The sequence below is a fragment of the Girardinichthys multiradiatus genome, chromosome 2 (genome assembly GCF_021462225.1).
Source record: "Girardinichthys multiradiatus isolate DD_20200921_A chromosome 2, DD_fGirMul_XY1, whole genome shotgun sequence".
Taxonomy (NCBI): Eukaryota; Metazoa; Chordata; class Actinopteri; order Cyprinodontiformes; family Goodeidae; genus Girardinichthys; species Girardinichthys multiradiatus.
This window is the reverse complement of record NC_061795.1, coordinates 40,848,762-40,873,910: the sequence shown is the minus strand read 5'-3', so window position 1 is coordinate 40,873,910 and position 25,149 is coordinate 40,848,762. Positions and strand designations below refer to the sequence as shown.

General features: G+C 37.5%; 1 protein-coding gene across 1 annotated transcript in view; it reads right to left on the bottom strand.

The window, feature by feature from the left end:
• Positions 1 to 25,149, bottom strand: part of spon1b (spondin 1b) — a 164,004-nt gene that overhangs the window by 117,468 nt on the left and 21,387 nt on the right. Inside the window, exon 3 of the mRNA XM_047350352.1 lies at positions 13,086 to 13,219. Coding sequence (XP_047206308.1) covers positions 13,086 to 13,219 — 134 coding nt within the window. The remainder of the gene's footprint in view (positions 1 to 13,085; positions 13,220 to 25,149) is intronic.

Genomic DNA, 25,149 nt, shown 5'->3' with positions numbered 1-25,149 from the left:
TATTCTTCTACTCTTCTATTAATGATGAGAAATAAGCTGCTCTGGCTTGGCGAAGTGTCTTTTTATACAACAGTAGGCTATTTTTCCAGATTAAGTAGGAATCCTCTAGGTGTGTAGAGCGCCATTTTCTCTAAATTTTTCTAACATTGTGCTTTAATGTATTCAGGTCTGAATTAAACCAAGGAGTCTGCCTCCTATGAGGCAAATATGTTGTCTTTAGGTTATACCCTTCAGAAAATAAAATATTTCTTTCCACTCATATGCTGCCGACATTTTACGGAGCCCGCGAGGGGACATGGGTTTTTTTTTTTCTTTTGCGTCCCCAGGCAATACTTTTGCGTTCGCTCGCAAAAGTTGTTAATCACCTTGAGAAAGCTGTGCATTTTGGAACAGCAGCACATTTGACAAACTGCTCACAAAACAAACAGCACTGATATGGCATTGGTATGGTTTATTTGTCATATACAGGTTAACATGCAGTCAACAATGCAATTAAATGCTTAGGATAAAACGAACCGTTCAAATCCCTACAAAAACAAAAGTGGCATGCAAAAAAAGTACACGTCATGCAGCAGCAATAAGCAAATAAAGTGTCACAGATGTGGTTTTGTGCAGTATTATTGTCCAGAGTTCATTAGTTTCACAGCTTGTGGATAAAAACTGTCTTTAAGTCTGATTTAAGATAATTTTATTTAAGGCCAATTTCAAAATAAAACTCAATAAATCTCAAAAATGGGTGTAGTGTTTGTTCCATTTTTGCAGTTATCTGGTTTGGAAACTATCCCACAAAGTATTGCGAGAAAACGCAAAAGGTATTGCGAGCGAACGCAAAAGGTATTGCGAGCGAACGCAAAAGGTATTGCGAGCGAACGCAAAAAGTATTGCGAGCGAACGCAAAAAGTATTGCGAGCGAACGCAAAAAGTATTGCGTGGGGACGCAAAATATTGCGAGCGAACGCAAAAGTATTACGTGGGAACGCAAAAGTATTACGTGGGAATGCAAAAGAAAAATAATTCCCCCATGTCCCCTTGCGGGCTCCGTAACATTTAGATCTACATTCAGCTAAAGGGTAACTGTTCTAGTGTCTCACTCAAGTCAATGCCAGCAGCCCAAATTTCCTCAATTTCAAGGAGATCAAGACTGAAATAATTATGTCTGGACTAAGTGGTAATCATAGTGCTTCTCATTTCGATCAGAATAGCCTGGAACCTCTTGTTATGTTGCAAGTAAAAAAATTGAGTGTTAAATTTGACTAAAATCTTACCTTTGAAAAACAGAGTTATTCAGTTCTAAAGCGACCTTTTTTACATTGAAGCTTTTATCTAAAATGAAACCATTTTTATAAAAAAAAAAAATGCTTTCATTATATCCCTACTGGATTATTGTAACTCTTTTTATGTTGGTGTTAGTCAGTCCTGCCTCGCAAGACTGCAGTTGGTCCAGAATGCTGCAGCTTGTCTTCTGACCCAAACGAAAAGGTGTGAACAAATTTCCACAGTACTCTCTACTCTTCACTGGCTCCCTGTTCATTTTACAATTGATTTTAAAGTTTTGTTGTTGACTTATAAGGCACTGAATAGACAGGCTCCGGGGTATCTGTCTGATCTCCTGCAGCCTTATGCACCCTCTAGATCCCTTTGATTTAATGATCACTTGCTTTTAGCTGTACTAAGGTCCAGGCTGGTTCACAGAGGTTATCGAGTGTTTAAGGTTAGAGCCTCTGAACTGTGGAATAAAATGCCCGTACACATCAGACAGGCTCCAACTGTCCATGTTTTTAAGAAAACATCTGTACCCACTGGCTTTTAATACACCATGAAAGATATGAGGGAGGCTTTTTATTTATCCTTTTGTACTTGCTGTTGTATTTTTTTTTACCTCTGTACAGCACTTTGATCAATGCTGCAGTTGTTTTTAGATAGGCTATGTAAAGTAATGTGAACTTAAACTGATCACACACAGGTTAGTGTTTTGTTCTTGATTTTATTTTATTGAGGCACACTTTAATGACCGTTGCAGCTATGAAATAATTCTATTTTTTTCTGACTGAGGGCAAATAATTAGTAATAGAAATTCATATGACTGCAACTTCTGTTTTTTTTACTTTTTTGAATACACTAACTGAAAATGGGAAAGACAGAAAAAAGTATAGAATAGGACATGGGTTGGAGATTGGATTGAACTGGCATACCATGGTTGCACAATATATGAGAATAAATTAGTCCTAATGGTCACAAATTAGCCAAAAGAATGCTGATTCTAATCTAATCCGAGCAACCTGATCTAATACAAGCAAGTGCTACTGTTTTCAATTATTTGACAATAAAGCAAAATGATGTACAGTTCAACCATTCTGTACCTCAACACAACATAATCTTGCACTTACACATACTATAACATTTTCCATTTGGAATTAACATTCTAAATCTGTCTTCTAGGGCTGTGCGATAAGAGGAAAATCGTCATGTTAAGGCAGATGAAAGATCCAAAATAAATAAAGAAAACTGACAAGGAGACCAGTATGCAGAACACAGGCAGGTAAACAGACATGGATCCAGGTAGTTTAACGGGACAAAATGTGAAGAACAATGAAAACCAGAGAGTATAAATGCTGAGGAAGGGTGGAGAATGCACCAGTGAATACTGGAAGCTAATCAGAGGGGTAAGCAGGAGCAGCTGGTGGAAGAGAGAGACTGAAGGCAACTAAGGGAGGGAGGCTAATTAATACAGGCCAGCAGGGGATCAAGGGAAACAACAAAACATCTAAGTGAACAAAAATTAGTAAAAAACTAACTAAAGAACATAGAGAGGGAGGAATAAATCTACAAGGAAATACAAACTAAAACATCTAACTGAGGAATCACAGAATGTAATCTAAACACAAGAATGATTGATGGTTCTAATAAACATGAATGAACTTAGATAATAGCAACAGATGTAGAAAAAACAGAAAATAAGCTGAAACTCAAAACAGAGGCAGATTATGACAAAAACATCAAATTGCATTTTTCTTGTTAAATATTTCAAAAACATGGTCGATTGAGATCCACCCCCATTTTCCTCACTCTTCTCCTTGCAATAACCCCACCACTCTTGGCCACCAAGATATATATCAGATGTGGCCATTAAGGACATCGAAAGTCAATCTGACCGGCCAAACTTGTTATTGCCAAACAGTTTTAATAAATGGCACCTGAAATATTATAGCTCACCAAATATTTCTTCTACACAGCCCTTTGCTTTTGGCTTAATGCACTCACTGATATGACTGTGATTTGATATATTGAAAAGCTGTACTATGTACTCATGTAACACATTTTAAACTTACAATTTAAGTGCACCAATAATTTTTTATTATTTTGATATTCATGCATGTTTCCATGCATGTTTGGACTTTACAGTTGGTGTCTGTTCAGAAAACTTTGCAATACAGTAGAGGTTTCCTTCAATTTTAAAACACATAGGTTCATATAATATTGTGTTATTATACATTTTAAACATAATTGCATGGTTGGCTTCTTGTAAAAGGTGCAGGTAAGATCATGGCTCTACATTCTAAGTCCTAATTATTCCAACACTTTTGTTCTCCTTGTTTTTTGTTATCTTTTGAACAATATTTTTTTAACCATGATTTGCTTTTGCAAATAAAATATTTTTTCTTTCAAGGAGGTAGTGGTCAAAGAAAAAACACTCCACTCCCTCAGGCTTCTTAGGGATACGCATCAAAAATATTAAAGGCTTCCTCTGAAACTGAAAAAAATACTCTCTATAGTGTCCCCTTACAAGAAAAGATATACACAACACCCAAACCATATGATGCACCAGAATTTCAGAACATCCAAAATAAATAACTGCATGGCCCATGTGCTCCTCTTCTTTTGCTCCTTTTGTAAAATGAATCCTGCCAATTTGATAATGACTTTGTAAGTGGTCATAATTTATATTGTTTGTAAAAGAAAGGAGGCCTTCAAAAATGTGTAAAGTTTTAATATCCATTATCTGTTTCTAAATAACTTAAACCATTTTGGGTGGGCAAATGTAAATAGATTACAGAAACAGAAAATGTTGAATATTGTAGAATATTTCTCAAAATACAATAACAACCACTTCCATATTCTTTGTGAAGGATATGCGAACTGCAATTAAAGAAAAAGAAAAATATGTTATTTGCATGTAATTAAAAATATAATTAAAATATTTTACATGATATAAGTCTATGATTTCATCTCTATAGTGGTGCAATATGTGAATCATTCCTCTCGGAAAATAAAATATAATGGACCTGGTTTTTCTTCTGGACTTGCCAATAAATCAGATGGCTCTTAAAACAAAGAAATTGTGTCTAATTTCAGTATTATTTGTCTAATTGCCCAGAATTTATCCTCAATCTGTGGAGACAGTTTGCTTCTGAGATAATGTCCCTTCATGCAAGTTCATGTGGAGAAAGGTAAGTCAACTAGACACTGCAACGCTAGTCCAAACTGACAATTGATAATACAGTTAGAATAAAACAAATCTGAAAACTATCCACTATTCCACATTTTCCCCTGATCTGAAACCCATTAAAACTCTTGGGGAGGGTTTTAGAGTTTTTGGTGTGAGATATTTGTGCTGTTTAGTTTTCTCCAAATGTAGTGCTGTGCATTGTGGCCAAACATCTTAACCTTGTCCTTATCTAAAAGACATTATTCCAAGGGTCTTGTATTTATTTAAAAGCCTCTTGCCAAACCTAAGTCATGCTGCCACATTATTTCGAGAGAGAAGGTACTTTCTCCTTGCAACCCATCCAAACATGCCATACATATTAAGTCTTTCCCTAACTGATAGAGCTTATGCAGCTTCTTTGAGCATTGTAAGGTCTAACATTGGGGTCTTAAATGGTTTTCACTTTTACCAGGTTTCTCTCCATAGAATGACAGATATAAAAAAGTTTGGAAATTGCCTTTTAATCTTTCCCAGATTGATGGGAAGTAGTAATTTCTTCATTCACTGTTGATGTCTTTGCTCTTTGCAGTTGTATTAATACACACCTGTAAACCAGCAAACCTGCCAGGACACTGTCACTCGGTGCATTTGGGTTTGGTATTTTGCCGACAGTGCAATGTTCATGAACTGTATTGCTTTTCCTCTACCGTTTGAACAAAAGAAATGCATGATTTTAAAGTAACTATTGATAACTAGTTTGTGCTTAAACATAAATTTGACTTTATTTTACCATTTGTGATTGGATTCACAGCATCCATTTAAAGGTTTATGGAATGTAATCTTCTGCTTTCTTTGCCAAAAGAAAAATATCAGAGAATTGAAAACAATTTAAGATAAAACGTGTATGCAATGGGTTTTGTTTACCTACTGATTTCTACAAATGATTTCAAAAGACATCTTAATAAATACACATAAGACGACATTAATATTGAAAATTATGATGACATTATGACCAGACAATTATACCATGTTTCATACTCTTCTCTTTCTACTCCAAATTCTATGTGCTTCGGATTTCAAATGCTACAATCAGGGGTTTTTATCTGGGGCACTGAAGGTCCATCTTGTAGCCCAAATTTATTACTGGTGTGTGCACAAAAGCATTTATTCCACTTCACGCTATATTTTTACTGCATACTGTATTCTTTAATAATAACCTTTTAGTTATTGTGTAGCTATTTTGTATTTTGAGTATATTTCATCAATTGCAATATTTATTAAAAATGTTTTATAACTTATGTCAAAACTGTTTCTTCTTTCTTGAATCAAACTACTGAACACACTGGGGCAAAGCTTCTCTTCTTTTCCCATATTTTGATCGACACAATTCAATGATGCACCTTGTTTATACATATAAATTATCTTGTTTTATATATAAATGAGTCTATGCATGATCATATATTTTATAAATGTATTACCAGTATTTGGACCTTATTCGTTCTTGGATTAACTCTAAATACTGTCAAAAATCAAATATCTTTATTTGCAGCAAGAAAAAAAATAACGAGAGAATAATAAGTCAAAGCGATAAATATGTTTCATAAGGAAAAATGAATCAGCGCCTTGTGGACGTTTTACAGCTCTGATTCCCTGAGCCTTGGGCTACATCTCCTTTCCATACAGCTCAATAAGATGAATGACAAGAATTTGACCAGCAGAGGAGGAGAAGGGCAGCCCTGACAGTGCACCAACAGCTTCAAGAAGACAAGTTGCATACTGCATCTTCAAGGTGCTGTTAGTTTAAGTGCCAGAAACACATCAGACGAACAAAGATAGCGCATGATAGAGTGTGCTATTTAAAAGCTGCTGACATGGTTTGCTTGCCAAGAAAGTGATAGCAATGTGTTTAACAGGTGACTTCTCTCTAGGGTTCAGCTCACAATGTGTAAATTAGATGAAAAAACAGCTCAGAAGGAGCAGCACTCATATGCCTGGCAAATCACAGAACATAATACAGCCAAGTCTGTGAAATGCCAAAATGAATCAAATATGAATGTCCAGAAAATAACCCGAGTATCAAGTCTGTTACAAAAGAAGTGTTTTGTATTCTAGCTCAGTTATCTACAACATTGAGTAAGCAAGTGAGTTAAAAGAAAAAATATATTATTTTAGCTGAAGTTCAAGATTTTCTGGTGAAATCAGCAGTTCGTCAAGCTTTCCAAGCTTTTCTTTTGGACTCTGGCTAGTTTTTTTTATCATCAGTCCACTGATTGTGCAGACTGTGATTAAAAATAGAGGGACATTAATATGTCATAGATAAGTGAAGAACTGTCTAGCATAAAACTCTACCTCTACTAGAGGAACAGTATGTGAAAGACATGTCTTGAAGAAACAGGGGGGAAAAAAAGCTAAATTTGAGAGAGTCATGGTGCTTCGGTCTATTCATCTAGTACAGATCAAATTTTGAGCAACCAGTTTGTTCACCATATCTGTCAAACGGTCCTTCAAAACCTTGTAAATCTAATTTACATGTTATGACCTTTGTCTTTGTCCTTTTATAGCCAAGTCAGGCTATAAAAACAGACTCAAACCACTTTGCCATCATAAATGTTGTAGTTTGTTTAATTAAATTTTACATCAAGGAGGGTTGACTTTGTTGTACATTTTAAATTCAGCTACAGAAATAGGAATAAATTGTGTTTTGTCACAGCCTGCAGAAAGCATAGTGCCTTTAGATCTAATTTAAACTGGATTATTTACTAAGTAGTATGTTACATGTGGGCAAACATCCTCTGCATTTAGTAATTAAGTGGCTTAACACACAAAATGTACTCATCTGAAAAGGGTTAGGCACTGGACCATAAATGAGTAAAAAAGTGGACAAAGTTCAAAGAAAACTTTCAGAAAAGAACAATAGGGCTTAAGAAAACTTTGTTCCCAGCATATGTTCTAGAAGCATTTTGTTGGAAGTGCAATTAGCTGGATCAAATTGCCTTACAAAAACAGAACCTGATCTAATCCAGGGATCGCTTTGAAGCCTCTAGACCATATTGTGTAAAGAAGGATGTTTCACAAAATGAAACAATATAGATAACCCTGAGCATCTTCACAAAGTAACACAGAAGATATTCAAGTTTCTGTCAGAGACACAGATCCTCAACAGCACAGATTGCTATACAGAAGATTGTTTCACACCTATAACTGTCTGTAAAAATTCTTTGAAGAAATTCAAATAATGAGAGGTACTACACATCTTATTTCCTTTCAGGATTAGTAATTCAATAACTTGAATAGGATCTAAATATGAACAAAAGTCACTTTTTAAAAGAACACAAATGTTGAGTGCTTTGGAAATAAAATACAAAGAAATAATTGGTATCATTTGTGCAATTCATAAGAATAATTATTGATCTATAGATCAAACAGAATGCTATGCCTGCTTGGACCAAATGCTCAAACAAAAGTGTAAAATACAAGTTCACCAATATAAAAATTTCATGTATAATAACATAAAAATTTGCATTTTTTTCTTAACAGTATTTTTTAGGATAATCTGAAAAATGAATCAAATACTTGTACATTTTATCTCAGAGTGAAATAGTTTTCCACTGATTCAAACAAATCCATTAGCACTAAAAATGATAACCAGTACTTCTAAAACACTTTACATTGGACTCCCTTTCTCTGTACTTTTACTGGTGTTCCACTGTTTTTCCTCTCTGTACAGCATATCAGCAATAAATATGACGCTATTAAACTTTGTAGCACAGTAGGGCCGGCTGATCTTCCCTGTTTCCCGTCTTTATGTTAGAATAAACAACTTAGCTGCCAGCTGCAAACCTCAGGAGTGAGAGAGCAAACCATCTTGAGTAATTCCTGGCAAACCCACGTACTGTAAACTTTACAGCAGTTATGACTTTTCCTTCATTGTATTTGTTAAAATCTCGGTATAGTTGATCTTAATAAAAATCATCCTATCTTAAAGGCACTACAGCTTTCACTGGCGGTTTGAGGTAGCAGATGTTTTAAGTTATTAGATCTTAAACCCAGGATGGAGAAAAAGGAAAACTAATAGAGGTCCAACAGGGGACGAAGACGTATTGGAAGACTCCCAACCTAAGGAAGTTGAATCTGGAACCGATTCCAGTGAATGCAGAGATAAGTGTTTGACATTCTCAAGTATCAACACATAACAGAGATGAAATGTTGAGTGAACATATTGTAGGGTTCAAAGACGAGGAGATGTTTGGCTTATGGATTATGAAAAGTGGGAATTTTCTTTTGTTGACGTTGGCTTGCATAAAGAAACCAGATGCAGAGTCTTGTGAAGTAAAATTGAGTTTTCAAACAGATCTGTGGTCAGTAATGTCCTCCTTCACATGAGCGAAGGTGTTGGAAAGAAGTTTTTGCCTTTACGATTTATTCTGGTTTTATCATGTAAAACAAAATACAAAAAATGCAGTTTTTAAATTCAGCTTTCATTTATTAAGTGAAAAAAGGTATCCAAACCAACCCTGAACTTATTAATTGTGCCACCTTTGGAAGCGATATTTGCCACAGAGTGAATGCGATAACTAGCAATGAGTCTTTTTATTAGATCATGTAGAGGAATTTTAGCACCAAAAACTACTTCATGTTGTTTGATAGGTTCTATTTAAGTGAGTTCTTGACTCTAAAGATTTTCTTCCTTTAGAAATCATACATTTAAATTTGCAATTTGCATTTACTTCAGTTGAAACTATATTTCAGTTCAGACTATAAATAGCAGACAGAAAAATGGCATAAGGTAAATAAAGTAAAAAATATAAAATTAAAACTGATATACATAAAGTTTAAATGAGCTAATCTTAAATCTCTATCAGAGACAAATGTGACAGTAATATGAGGTGAATTTGAATAACAGATGTTCCCCTACACAGGGCCAAATTTATTGAACCAGCAATTACTGGGATGGCTACATGCCATCTGTTATACAACTGCAGCACATAAATTAAAAGCAACAGCTGTTCTTGTGCTGTGGAGGTAAGGGCAAGTTAAAGCGTCTCGCTCAGTGGAGGAAGAGATGCATGTCAGGTAGTTTATTCCCTTTGGGTATTCAGATGAGGAGATAGAAAGAAACAAGAACAGGAGAAAAAGGCTGTCAGCAGGTAAAACTTGGAAAGAAAAATATTTCTCGTTCTATCATTTAGATTTCTTATTTGTCAAACAGTGGCTTGAAGGCATGTACTGCCATCACTCTATGTAGTGTACATTTATTTAGTTTTGTTGGCACATTGCTTGAATAACATCTCATCATGTATTAATAGTGAGTGCTTTCTGCCATCAGAGAATATTACATTTATACAACCAAATTGTAGTTGATGTCCATGAAAATCAGTCTCTCTGGGCTATTACATTTGGCTCTGTTCTGCTTTTCTAACGAACCATTTTTTACTCAATAATAAAATAGCCTGCTGCTGCTTTTAAGAAAAACATGTGGAAAATATGTGTTTATCATAACAGTCCAGAGGCTGAACAGTGACGTCATGAAGTCTGCTGTGTTCAATCAAATTTGACCATAAATCATTTCATAACTCAAACCACTCTGCTTTTGTGTAGCAGCAAAAATAACTTTTACCATAAAAATGTCTTCATATTTAAACTAGTTTAAGTTAAATAAGGTTTTTAGTTTTTTTATGAAAACCAAGAAAAGAAGAGTTACAAATAAAATAATGGAAATAAATGAAAAAATGAGGGCTGCACGGTGGCGCAGTTGGTAGCACTGTTGCCTTGCAGCAAGAAGGTCCTGGGTTCAATTCCCGACCGGGGGTCTTTCTGCATGGAGTTTGCATGTTCTCCCCGTGCATGCGTGGGTTCTCACCGGGTACTCCGGCTTCCTCCCACAGTCCAAAGACATGCCTGTTAGGTTAATTGGTCACTCTAAATTGCCCTTAGGTGTATGAATGAGTGTGTGCATGGTTGTTTGTGTGTTGCCCTGCGATGGACTGGCGACCTGTCCAGGGTGTACCCTGCCTCTTGCCCATAGACTGCTGGAGATAGGCACCAGCTCCCCCGCGACCCACTATGGAATAAGCGGTAGAAAATGACTGACTGACATGACTGAAAAAATGAATACTTAAGTGAGTCTTGTTTGCAACTATAGCATAAAATAGCTTCCCAAAATCAGAGAATTATGGTGCCTGGGAACTGACATGGGGAAAAAAAATATATATATATACATATATATAGCATGTGCACAAAATACTAATTTGTGCCCACGAAATATATATATAATGTGTGCACGAAATACTAATTTGTTCCCACGACATAGGTATAACGTGCTCACAAAATACTAAAACAGCGCACTCTCAAACATACGAAGGAACAAATGAGGGCTGCACGGTGTCCGATAGTCTGATCGAGTTTTATTTTAGGCTGGGGAGGAGCTTCTGAAAAGCCAGGCATCGCAATGAATTCTCATTAGTGAGAGGCATTTAAATAGAATATTGAGAACCAGGTGTTAACCCTTCCTGCATCAGTTTCAGGGGAGATGCTTCCTTCAGGGCCGAAATGGTTGTTCACCTCGGGGTTAATTCCTTGTACTTGCGTGTCATGGGGGGGTGAGACTTCTGTAATAATGAAGGGACTGGATTGCTGAAGCAGCAGAGTTTTTAATAGCTATACTGCCTAATGATTGCACATTAAATGTACCGTGGCCAGCTTAACTTGCTTCCCGGTCGCCGTCGTGCATACTGCCAAAACACACAACTGCACACACTTTTCTTCTCTCTCTTCACTCTTCTTCGTGATCCCAGTCTAACAGCGCACAGCGCCACCGTACGTATGCATAAATACACATTTACACACCCACCGTACACTGAGCTCCATCACTTTTACATGTCTCCTGCAACACAGGTCACTTGATGCCTACTTCGTGGGAATGAATCAGTACTTCGTGGGAACGAATTAGTATTTTGCGCCCACGCTATATATTGTTTTCCCCCCATGTTAGTTCCCAGGCACCGTGGAGAATCATATGATCACAATTATCAAAAAGAGTAAAAGGGCAAAATGTGCTTTGCTGTTAATTTATGGTCTATGTTATTCTGGTTAAAAGCAAAAGATTTCCCCAGAAAATCCTGCAAATGTTTAGCAGTTGGTACAGATCTGAGGACCAAACCAAACCTTTCCATTGTTTCCTGAACAACGACCCTGGATGAAATGCTAAATATATTAGGGCAATCCAAAGTGAAAACTGGTGAAAGAGCCTATTCTTGAACCTGACCTCAAAACTTGCTGGATGGGTTATGTATCCCTTCTGTGTGTTGATGTGTTGATGGACAGACGGACGGATGGAGGAATTCAAAAACCTTTGTGCAAAACGAATCCCACTGTTACCCATCCAGCTCCCATTAAAACAAATGTCACTTGTTAATAGCTGACAGGCAATATGCCAACATAGACATTTGCCGTTAGTCTGACCAAATTAATTACCAGGTTAAACTTTTAAATAGCTGCATAATGTCATTCCTATGATTAATATTCCCGTAATGCCAGCACCAATGCTGAGAAAATGACAGTCTCACATTGTTTTTTCTAAAATTACGCAGCACTGAACAGTTCTTTAAATCCTCAAACAAAATTCTATTCTAAAAAAACATTTTGTTAACTGTTAAAGTGTTCACCCCAGAGCCTGTGCACCCATGTTTTAAAAAAAAGTAACACAATGCAGACATAATTCTTAAAAAATTACTTTGATGCTTAACGTCACACCTGCTTTAAAACACAAATTGCACCCAGTAATCATCATTGTTCTTTGTGTTGTGGAGATGGTCCCTCAGTACAAGCTAAGGTGTGCTGTGCTTCTAGAAAAACACATGGAGTCGGCTTTCTCACTGTCTTGCCTTTAGGCAGTAAGAACTGCTTGTAAGGGCAAGGGTCATTGGGCCTGGTAACCCCATTTCTTGTACAAGAGGACCAGAAAATCAACAGATTAAACTGTCTTAGGTAAGAGGCTGAGCTTTGTTTCTGTGAAAGTAAAACCAAAAACAAGAGTCCTGCATTTTCATTATTGTACTCTTCTGAAATCTGCAACTTTAAAGGGAAAACATACACACATTTTAATTTATTTGTTTTATAAGCTTTGAGTTTAACACCAGTTTTTTTTCCTTTTTGAAAGAGCAAACTAGGCTTACAAATTCAAATGGGAAACAAAAAAACATAAACTGTGTTATTTTAAGTAAATATTTAACTTTTTTTTTTTTTCATTTAGTTTAGTTTTAATTTTGTACAACATTAATGATAACTGTGCAGGAAGAGGCAAAAGCCCAAAGGGCTTATATAAAGCTTCCACCCAAATAGTGTAAAAAACATAATAACAATTCAACAATACATGCTTCATCAGCTAATCATAAATTTGTGAAATCATATGAGAAAAAAAACATTTAAAAAAAAACACACCTACAAAGTAATTGTTGGAAATTTAGATAAATTATCAATGAAAGAAATGACAAGCATAATACACAAGCATATTTTTATACATCATAATTTTACCCAAAACATTAAGTATCTTTTCAAATGCTACATCCAAGCAGTCTTTTGATATCGCAATTTTGCACACACTGATATTTAATGGACTACTGTGGTTCAATGCCTTGTGTCAGACAAGGGTAAAACTCACTTGAGAATAATGCAGCCAGTACCACTGGGCGGTGCAGTCCAAAAGACCTGTATTCTGGTTCTTCTCCGGGGCGTGCTCTCTGTCACTGCAGGAGGACAGTTGGTCATGAACTGGGTGTCGTCATCATTAATGATCTGGCACAAAAGTAAGGGTTGTTCTATGAATATCATATCATAGATTTACAGAACATACAAATGATCCAAAACAGGCCAGATCACATACTATCACCTAAACCAATAAATATAGGCAGCCTCATACAGAACAAAAATGTATAAGGATCATTATCCATCAGGTTAAACTACACACAGAGTTCTGAAGTAAAGCAATGACAAATAGATGACAAATAGAGGGATTAAGTCACAGTCTTATGCATTTTAGCACTCCTAGCGTTGCTCTCTGATTTTCATAGAGTAGATATAGCTATAATCACAGCACAGATTTTTTCTTTAAATTAAGTGAATAAAAGAATTGTCAGCCGACATGTTGGTGCAGAATCAGAATTTTATCAAAGGCGAAAGGCAACCTTGTGGTGCTATTGTTTCTTTCTGACAAACATGAAAATATGTAACAGCTTTTTTGAGAGTTTGGACACAAAAAAATACAGTTTGTGTGAGCAAAGAGGGCACAAGAGGCCAGGTTGTAGATATAAGGCAATGACAATAATAATAATATGCTAACTGATGATGTATACATGATGATCTATATATTAAAGACTTTATTTCATAAAAACATATTGTTCAAACTGAGACTGTGGACTTAGTTTGAAATGTTTATAGGCTAAATTGTGAACATGAATGAATTTAGCTTTTTTAAGCTATGTGAACTGAACTAATGCTACTATTCCACACAGACAAATAACAAACTGCCAAGAATTGCTAAATTTTAGCATTTTTTGTTGAATTGTATAAGTTCCTGTATTTGTCACTGATTCATATATCATTATTAGTGAGTTGCAATTCTTGAACCATCTGGAATTCATTGAAAACTTTGGAGGAGAATTTGAAATTCATAGTTGAGGTTTTGTAACCGATTCTAAATTGATTTGTAGGCATCCCTACGTATTCTTAACTTAGTCTGAGATTCGTTAAGCAGTGTCTTAACCATGAATCAAAGGCATTCTCATCTTCCTCCATTAGCCTCTGCATTAGTCTATTGTAGTGACCATATTCTAGGCCTCTAGCTGGTGTCAGCTACCACCACCAAGGGACTCTTATCCTTCATTTGGGCAGAATTCTTAGTAGATTCTTAAATCATACTGAATTTTTGACAATATTTGTGCAAATCAAGCTGAATCATCTGAGTTATCTTTATCTATCATACCTGTATCTTAACTGAATCTGACAGCATGACAAATTGGACCAGAAATTTAGCAAATTCCAAGAATCCCAGAAGAATCCTCAAATTTAGCAACTGTTGGTGATTTGTGTTACTTGTGGTCAGTGTGGAATAGTAGCAAAAGAACCAGTCCGTGGTAGAAAAACTGGCACAACACTGGATTTAAGCAACATAGTGTAAGTGTTGGTTTTAGGAAGAACATCTTGGTTTAAAACGTTACCCAGCTACCAATTAGAGAAAATACTGAACCTCACCTTTCAAGAACATGGCTGCAATGTAATTGTATTGAAAACAGTTTTGAAATAAGTTATTTTACATTATTTTTAAAGCAATTATGAAAGATGCGAATAATAGAACTCAGTTTCCCAGCTCTGTAGAAGATAATTACTTTTATCTTTAATTTCTATCTATACACCTAACTATAGCTTCCATTAACCTATACATCACTGCTATTTGTGGTGATTTCACTCCGCTTGTCAAGCTGGTCATGAAGCAGGTTGCTATGAGAGTTGTGTTGCCCTCCACACTTAACTTGGATATGTTTAGCTGTCCATAGGAACAAGAGGTGGATGGAAATATAAAACATTTCTCAGCAAATACATGTTTTTTTTTTTTATATATATATATATATATGCTTCGATTGCGGCCTTTAGCTCATCCAGAGTGTTGGGTCTTGAGTCTCTCAACGTTCTCTTCACAATATCCCACAGATTCTCTATGGGGTTCAGGTCAGGAGAGTTGGCAGGCCAATTGAGCACAGTGATACCATGGTCAGTAAACCATTTACCAGTGGTTTTGGCACTGTGAGCAGGTGCCAGGTCGTGCTGAAAAATGAAATCTTCATCTCCATAAATCTTTTCAGCAGATGGAAGCATGAAGTGCTCCAAAATCTCCTGATAGCTAGCTGCATTGACCCTGCCCTTGATAAAACACAGTGGACCAACACCAGCAGCTGACACGGCAACCCAGACTATCACTGACTGTGGGTACTTGACACGGGACTTCTGGCATTTTGGCATTTCCTTCTCCCCAGTCTTCCTCCAGACTCTGGCACCTTGATTTCCGAATGACATGCAGAATTTGCTTTCATCCGAAAAAAGTACTTTGGACCACTGAGCAACAGTCCAGTGCTGCTTCTCTGTAGCCCAGGGTCAGGCGCTTCTGCCGCTGTTTCTGGTTCAAAAGTGGCTTGACCTGGGGAATGTGGCACCTGTAGCCCATTTCCTGCACACGCCTGTGCACGGTGGCTCTGGATGTTTCTACTCCAGACTCAGTCCACTGCTTCCGCAGATCCCCCAAGGTCTGGAATCGGCCCTTCTCCACAGGGTCCGGTCACTTCTTCTCGTTGTGCAGCGTTTTCTGCCACACTTTTTCCTTCCCACAGACTTCCCACTGAGGTGCCTTGATACAGCACTCTGGGAACAGCCTATTCGTTCAGAAATTTCTTTCTGTGTCTTACCCTCTTGCTTGAGAGTGTCAATAGTGGCCTTCTGGACAGCAGTCAGGTCGGCAGTCTTACCCATGATTGGGGTTTTGAGTGATGAACCAGGCTGGGAGTTTTAAAGGCCTCAGGAATCTTTTGCAGGTGTTTAGAGTTAACTCGTTGATTCAGATGATTAGGTTCATAGCTCGTTTAGAGACCCTTTTAATGATATGCTAATTTTGTGAGATAGGAATTTTGGGTTTTCATGAGCTGTATGCCAAAATCATCCGTATTAAGACAATAAAAGACCTGAAATATTTCAGTTAGTGTGCAATGAATCTAAAATATATGAATGTTAAATTTTCATCATGACATTATGGAAAATAATGAACTTTATCACAATATGCTAATATTATGAGAAGGACCTGTATATATATAGATATATATATATATATAGATATATATATATATATAGAGATATAGAGAGATAGAGAGATAGAGAGATAGAGAGATAGAGAGATAGAGAGATAGAGAGATAGAGAGATAGAGAGATAGAGAGATAGAGAGATAGAGAGATAGAGAGATAGAGAGATAGAGATAGATATAGATATAGATATAGATATATATATATATATATCAAGAAATTTTTTTTTTTCCAAAATATATACTGTAAAAATTGTAGATAGATAATACAAAAACTTCACAAAAATTTATTTGAGAGGGTAGGAATTATTTGCTTAATATGTTTTGATTGTGATTAAGTAGGTAAAAAATATTAGTCAGGTGGAACACTCCCACACAGTTCTGAACCCTGAATGTTTTGGGAGGGAGACCCTAATGACAAAAGGTTTATTTCTTTCACCCCTTCCTCTGAATGTGAGGATGATTATGCATGTAAACTTGGCCTTAACTTATCAGATGTTACTGTCTTGACCAATCTTTAGCACTAACCTTAGTCGAGAGCAAAGTTGTGGGACAGAGGAGCCTTGTCAAAGACCTAAGGCAATGCTTTGGATAATAACATAGTTGTGCATTCAAGGCATGTCCTGCCCAGTTGTCAAAGTACTTGAACTGGGTCACAAATCTTATAAACTAAACACAGAGAAACAGAACCACACATGGCCCCTGACCTTGTAGCTTGTGTTCACCATCAGTTCCAGAAATCCTGTTTGACAAAACTCACCAACAATTTTCCTGTTGGGGCCTTTTGTTTTTTGAGGAACAAATTCCATATTTCTGTACTCTGACTGATTTCCTTTTTTGTTTCACTAAGACTGAAGCTATGTCAGTCAAAAGCTGAAACAAACAACTTTAAGAAAGAAGCAAACAAAGGAGAATGAAAGCAAAAGGAGTCACAGCTTTGTGACAGGAATAGAAAGATTTGCAACGTACCAGTTTAAATTCATATTCAATCAATATAGATACGAACTTCAAATACAGATTGACATAAGTGCTCTATCAATTTACAGTAGAAATTGTAAGATAGCGTGCAAACATCCTTTGGAACAGGTCAAAAATATTTATAGACATTTGAATCCTGTTAAAGGAAATTCAACAGCCAAACAACTTACTAATGTCTAGGCATTCAAAATCCTGTCTGAACTTGGTCTACAAATTAAAGCTGTCACGGTGAGGTTTTGGGATGGACCGTAGCACAGACAAGAGCTTGGCAGCAGCATTCCGAATAATCTTCAGCTTTATTCAAAGTTACAAGCGTAACCAAATCACTGCAGGTAAAGCATAGATCCAAAACTTACATTTGCAGGAACATGGTATACATGGCAGTAGAGGGTAGACCCGAGTTGTGTAACGAGAGGAACCAGCAAAGGACAATGAAACAAAACCAACTAATATACTGAGGGAGAACAAAGGCAGGTAATCAAAGGAACTAAGAACAGGTGAGACAAGGTGGCAGAAGGAGCAGGTGAACCTAATAAAATTAAGCATGAGGAAAGGGACTAATTAACACAACAGTGAGCAGACCTAATTGAAACTATAGACCAAGATAAATAAAGCATAAAAATCAAGAATAAACATGAACTAAAGGAAACTGAGAAAACGGAGGAACACAACAACCTAAGAATTAGCAACATCATAAAGAAACCCTGACTACAAAAGTAAACAAACCTAAAGCACACTGACTGAATAGACTGGAAGGGAAGCAGAGAACATGAGAACTAGAATGTAAACAAACAAAATATAAACAATAAGTAAACACAACCTAACCAGAGCGGCTGGAGAATAGAACTAAACTAGAGGAACTAAACGAGAAAGGACTACAACTAGGAAAGGAACTAACACAGAGAAAATAAGACTAGTAACCTAGTAGAATATAAAAGAGGACAAATACCCAACCATAAATAAACACAAAGATACTAAATGGGAAACTGAACTAGGAAATACAAGGAAACCAGGGCACTACAATAAATAATAATAATAATAATAATACAGAGAAAACCATACTAAGTCAAAAATAAGAAAGCAACAATAACCAAATGAGCAATGAACGATGAGGGTGACAACACTAGGGGGGAAATAAACAATCAGGAGTGAGAGGAAGTAACCAAAACAACCACGACTACCAAAATACTAAATATAAACATAAAAAGTGACTAAACTCAAAGTCAAAACCCTGACAAAAGCTTGTTTACCTACCAGATCTTTAAGAATTATCAGAGAAAAGTTGGGCAAGTCAATAATAAAGGGATGTGATGTAAATCAGTTTATGCTCAACTAAATAAAATATACTTATCAGTTTAACTGAATCAATTTAGGGGGCTGTTGCAATAAACTGTTGCAATGAGCTTCTGTCTGTTTAATGGCTGACTGCTCCAAAATCAACAGATTCAGTCCAGTCTGATATCCACAGTTGCCTACATGGACAAGTAAAATGCCTTATGGCGAAACATTTGATGGTCAGGTGATACAAAGATTCAGCTAATTGACAACAAAGACAAAAACTATATTTGGAAGACTCAAGGTGAATTCACCTCTAAGAACACTTTACAAACTGTTAAGAATGGTGGTGATAACCTTGAGCTTAGGGTATATTTTGAGGCCAGTGTTGCTGGTGCATTACACAAGGAGAGTGGAAAAATAAAGAAGCAGGACTACTTCCAAAACTCTTCAACTTCACCTCAAATCTTTAAACTTTAACACAGTTGTCTATTCCAACAGAATAACAATCTAATATACACGTCAAAGGTTTTGGAAAGAAAAAAACTGGTTAACGGGGCGGCGTTGGTAGGGGTTTGTCCTGTAACCGGTGGGTTGTCAATTCAAACCCCTGCTCTGTCCATCTCAGTCGTTGTGTCCTTGGGCAAGACACTTAATCCGCCTTGCCTGCTGATGGTGGTCAGAGGGCTCGATGGAGCCCATTGTATGGCAGCCTTACTTCTCTCAGTCTGCCCCAGGGCAGCTGTGGCTACAATGTAGCTCACCACTGTCAGTGTGTAATTGTATGCAGGAATGGTTGGATGACTGATAATAGTGTAAAGCGCTTTGGGGTTTTCAGAGATGATAAAGCGCTATATAAGTGCAGGCCATTTACCATTTACAAACTATTAGCTAAGTGCCATCAAAAGTAATTGTTTACATTTATGTAGCAAAAATACAAAAACAGTGCATGTTAAATTTTCTGCTTCTGCTTGTATCGCAACCAGCAAGCACAATATCATTTGAAAGAATAGGGTCTCCTCTTTACACAGATGTGTCTCCCTGTGCAACAAAATTCACAGAGTTAGCAGCAAAAGATTAGCCAATGAATTAAATAATAAACAATGTTTTAGTTTTACTGTTTTTTGGTCAGAAGTTCTATTTCAGCTTTAAGAATTACTACTAATGTCCACTGCTAAATTAACTACATGTTAGTTTAAAGTTAGTCACAAAAGTCTTGCTTGTTTACATAAAGACAAAGAGGAATTTGGAGGGATGGGTACTTTCTGCTAACATATACTGTCTTTGAGATTTTCTTAGTTTTAGATCATCGATGGTTTTGTAAATGATATGTGGGTGTTACCTTTGATTCTCTTTAATCTGACCAGTTGATGTAGATATCAATCATTCAAATCTATCAATGGGGCGCAGATATATGTAAGTTGAATTGTCATATTTGAATAGGAAAATCTTAAGAGGTCTGGGTGTATTCTCAAAATGAGTCAAAAACAATTTTATATAAAAAGAACAAACTAGAAAAGCACTAGGAGGGCACAGACCTCTGCGTGTCAGCTGCTGACAGGGTCACAAACCATGTGGGAATTGCAAGTTGTTGCTCTATGGCCAGGCAATGATAAAGAATACTTCAAGAATCCAGTTGGTGCTCTGCATCACCACCAAAATCTAACCATCTGTTCCTTGTCCAAATACAGGGGTTGGACAATGAAACTGAAACACCTGTCATTTTAGTGTGGGAGGTTTCATGGGTAAATTGGACCAGCCTGGTAGCCAGTCTTCATTGATTGCACATTGCACCAGTAAGAGCAGAGTGTGAAGGTTCAATTATCAGGGTAAGAGCACAGTTTTGCTCAAAATATTGAAATGCACACAACATTATGGGTGACATACCAGAGTTCAAAAGAGGACAAATTGTTGGTACACGTCTTGCTGGCGCATCTGTGACCAAGACAGCAAGTCTTTGTGATGTATCAAGAGCCACGGTATCCAGGGTAATGTCAGCATACCACCAAGAAGGACAAAACACATCCAACAGGATTAACTGTGGACGTAAGAGGAAGCTGTCTGAAAGGGATATTCAGGTGCTAACCCGGATTGCATCCAAAAGACATAAAACCACGACTGCCCAAATCACGGCAGAATTAAATGTGCACCTCAATTCTCTGTCGGGAGCTCCAAAGGGTCAATATACACGGCCGGGCTGCTATGGCCAAACCTTTGGTCACTCATGCCAATGCCAAACGTCGGTTTCAATGGTGCAAGGAGCGCAAATCTTGGGCTGTGGACAATGTGAAACATGTATTGTTCTCTGATGAGACCACCTTTACTGTTTTCCCCACATCTGGGAGAGTTACGGTGTGGAGAAGCCCCAAAGAAGCGTACCACCCAGACTGTTGCATGCCCAGAGTGAAGCATGGGGGTGGATCAGTGATGGTTTGGGCTGCCATCTCATGGCATTCCCCTGGCCCAATACTTGTGCTAGATGGGCACGTCACTGCCAAGGATTACCGAACCATTCTTGAGGACCATGTGCATCCAATAGTTCAAACATTGTATCCTGAAGGCGGTGCCGTGTATCAGGATGACAATGCACCAATACACACAGCAAGACGGGTGAAAGATTGGTTTGATGAACATGAAAGTGAAGTTGAACATCTCCCATGGCCTGCACAGTCACCAGATCTAAATATTATTGAGCCACTTTGGAGTGTTTTGGAGGAGCGAGTCAGGAAACGTTTTCCTCCACCAGTATCACGTAGTGACCTGGCCACTAACCTGCAAGAAGAATGGCTTAAAATCCCTCCGACCACTGTGCAGGACTAGTATATGTCAATCCCAAGACGAATTGACGCTGTATTGGCTGCAAAAGGAGGCCCTACACCATACTAATAAATTATTGTGATCTAAAACCAGGTGTTTCAGTTTCATTGTCCAACCCCTGTACGTACCTTGCCTGAAGATTTCATCAAAATCCATACAAAACCTTTGAGATATTTTGCAACCTGACAGACTGATGGACAAAATAACGTCGACAAAAACATAACCTCCTTAGCAGAGGTAATAACCACTGTGATATATTCATGATATATAATTAATTTTTCCAGTCTGGTATGTCAGAAAGGTCAAATTGCATAAAATGTATCCAAATGGCAAATTAGTTTCTTCCACCTTGACAAACCTCCATTAAATCATTTGTGAAACTGCTCAGGTTTACTTTTTTAGCACCTAAATCTGCAGTTAGTCAACAGATATTATTTCATTAATTCATAGATGAATTAAGTATGATATGATTCAAATGTGTTTTTCACTTTATGTAATCTGTTTTTTTTAAGCAGAGGTAAAAAGTGTATTTTTTACGTTGTTGCTGAATTTACTCTGACACAGTGACACGTCATTCTGACACATCTGTAGTAACCTCACATGTTTAAGTTTTCCTTTGAGGCCACATTGATCTATACAAGCCCTGTAGCTGTGAAGATATACTTCATTTGTGGTCGGGGGAATCACTTTAGACAGGAGAATGAAAAAATAGGCCTCATCCTGAGGCGTATTAGGCGTGTTCGATGTGTAACTTTGTGTGTTTTGGAGAAAATCCAGAATAAATACAAAATTGTGCAATATCACCCATGTTTGACTGAAGTACACAAGCAATGGTGAAATTGCTGACATTTTAAACTATGAAACTTTCAGCAACACTAACACAACATAGTTTGAAGTTGATCAATGATAGGAGGGCATGTACAAATTACGGAGTTAGTGTAGAGCAGAGAAGAGGAAGAGAGGTTAGTGTGGGAAGACTGTCAAAGGAGGCGTTTGTTTTCTTTGCAGAGCCTGGCATGTCAGTGAGAGTCCACGGTTTGTCTATCTCAATCTTTCTCAATCTCTTACTCCCGTTTCAGTCGGTAAACACAGATGCTTCAGAGTGTCTGCACAAGCAATCGCAGAGCTCTGTTCAAACACACACACACACACACACACACACACACACACACACACACACATACACAAAGCCTCGGTGACAGGCAAGGCAAATGTACGAAACTCTGGAGATATCTGACAGAAAAGGCTGATATTAGCAATTAAATTCCATGCAGTTGTAAAGCAGTGAATACAGTTGAAACCATTGGGACTTTAGTCAAAATATTAGAAAGAAGAAAAGAATTACAGGAAGACAGAATGATAGATTGAAATGTCATATCTCCACTTGAAAATGAGCTCATTTTAGAGAATAACAAAGTTTTCTTGTCTTGATCAAGACCTCGGGGATACCAACATTTTGCCTGGAGCTTTCTATCAATCAAAGTGTTCTATTACTGCGGAACACCTCTGAGATGTTGAGCCTATCACCAATATTGTATCGTATTCCATTTTTGTCTCAGCCACCCAACCATGGCAGCAGAGTCACATGTGAAAACAGCCACTATTCGAAGGTCCTCTTTTCTGCTTTGACAAGAAGGCTTCTCTTCTTTATTTTCTCTTTTCACTCTGTCATGACCTTTTTTGTTTTTTGTTTTTTGCATTAATGCTTTGAGACCATGAAAAAAACTGACAACATCAGGCAAGTCTTTTACCTAGACATACGTATAAAGGGAACAACGTAAATGACACATAGAGGAAAAATATAAGTGAAAATGTTTGACTCTGACAATTTTATTATTTCTACAAAAAACTGCTTTATTTTAACAAGGAAGCAGCATTCAGATTCTTTGCTCTTCAGTTCTGGAACAAACTTCCTGAAAACCTAGTATGTGCAAAAACTGTTGGCTCCTTTTAATCAGGACTAAAAGAGTTTTGTTTACTGCAGCTATCAATCAAAGAACCTTACTAATGAACTGTTTGGCAGATGCCTGATGAGATACTAAAGCATGAGATTGTAGACAGATCAGGTCTTTACTTAAGGTGCATAATGTTGTGGAAAAAATAAGATTATCCAAGCACTGTTATGGTAAGAATCACTCAGTGAGATTTACAGGTCCTTCTCAAAATATTAGCATATTGTGATAAAGTTCATTATTTTCCATAATGACATGATGGAAATTTTACATTCATATATTTTAGATTCATTGCACACTAACTGAAATATTTCAGGTCTTTTATTGTCTTAATACAGATGATTTTGGCATACAGCTCATAAAAACCCAAAATTCCTATCTCACAAAATTAACATATTTCATCCGACCAATAAAAGAAAAGTGTTTTTAATACAAAAAACGTCAACCTTCAAATAATCATGTACAGTTATGCACTCAATACTTGGTCGGGAATCCTTTTGCAGAAATGACTGCTTCAATGCGGCGTGGCATGGAGGCAATCAGCCTGTGGCACTGCTGAGGTCTTATGGAGGCGCAGGATGCTTCGATAGCGGCCTTTAGCTCATCCAGAGTGTTGGGTCTTGAGTCTCTCAACGTTCTCTTCACAATATCCCACAGATTCTCTATGGGGTTCAGGTCAGGAGAGTTGGCAGGCCAATTGAGCCCGGTGATACCATGGTCAGTAAACCATTTACCAGTGGTTTTGGCACTGTGAGCAGGTGCCAGGTCGTGCTGAAAAATGAAATCTTCATCTCCATAAAGCTTTTCACCAGATGGAAGCATGAAGTGCTCCGAAATCTCCTGATAGCTAGCTGCATTGACCCTGCCCTTGATAAAACACAGTGGACCAACACCAGCAGCTGACACGGCACCCCAGACCATCACTGACTGTGGGTACTTGACACTGGACTTCTGGCATTTTGGCATTTCCTTCTCCCCAGTCTTCCTCCAGACTCTGGCACCTTGATTTCCGAATGAGATGCAGAATTTTCTTTCATCTGAAAAAAGTACTTTGGACCACTGAGCAACAGTCCAGTGCTGCTTCTCTGTAGCCCAGGTCAGGCACTTCTGCCGCTGTTTCTGGTTCAAAAGTGGCTTGACCTGGGGAATGCGGCACCTGTAGCCCATTTCCTGCACATGCCTGTGCACGGTGGCTCCAGACTCAGTCCACTGCTTCCGCAGGTCCCCCAAGGTCTGGAATCGGCCCTTCTCCACAATCTTCCTCTGGGTCCGGTCACCTCTTCTCGTTGTGCAGCGTTTTCTGCCACACGTTTTCCTTCCCACAGACTTCCCACTGAGGTGCCTTGATACAGCACTCTGGGAACAGACTATTCGTTCAGAAATTTCTTTCTGTGTCTTACCCTCTTGCTTGAGGGTGTCAATAGTGGTCTTCTGGACAGCAGTCAGGTTGGCAGTCTTACCCATGATTGGGGTTTTGAGTGATGATCCAGGCTGGGAGTTTTAAAGGCCATAGGAATCTTTTGCAGGTGTTTAGAGTTAACTCGTTGATTCAGATGATTAGGTTCATAGCTCGTTTAGAGACCCTTTTAATGATATGCTAATTTTGTGAGATAGGAATTTTGGGTTTTCATGAGCTGTATGCCAAAATCATCCGTATTAAGACAATAAAAGACCTGAAATATTTCAGTCAGTGTGCAATGAATCTAAAATATATGAATGTTAAATTTTCATCATGACATTATGGAAAATAATGAACTTTATCACAATATGCTAATATTTTGAGAAGGACCTGTATTAATATAATTGTGTACGAATTGAGAGCACGGTATCTGCCAGAGTGTCAGACTGTTGCTCTGCCTTA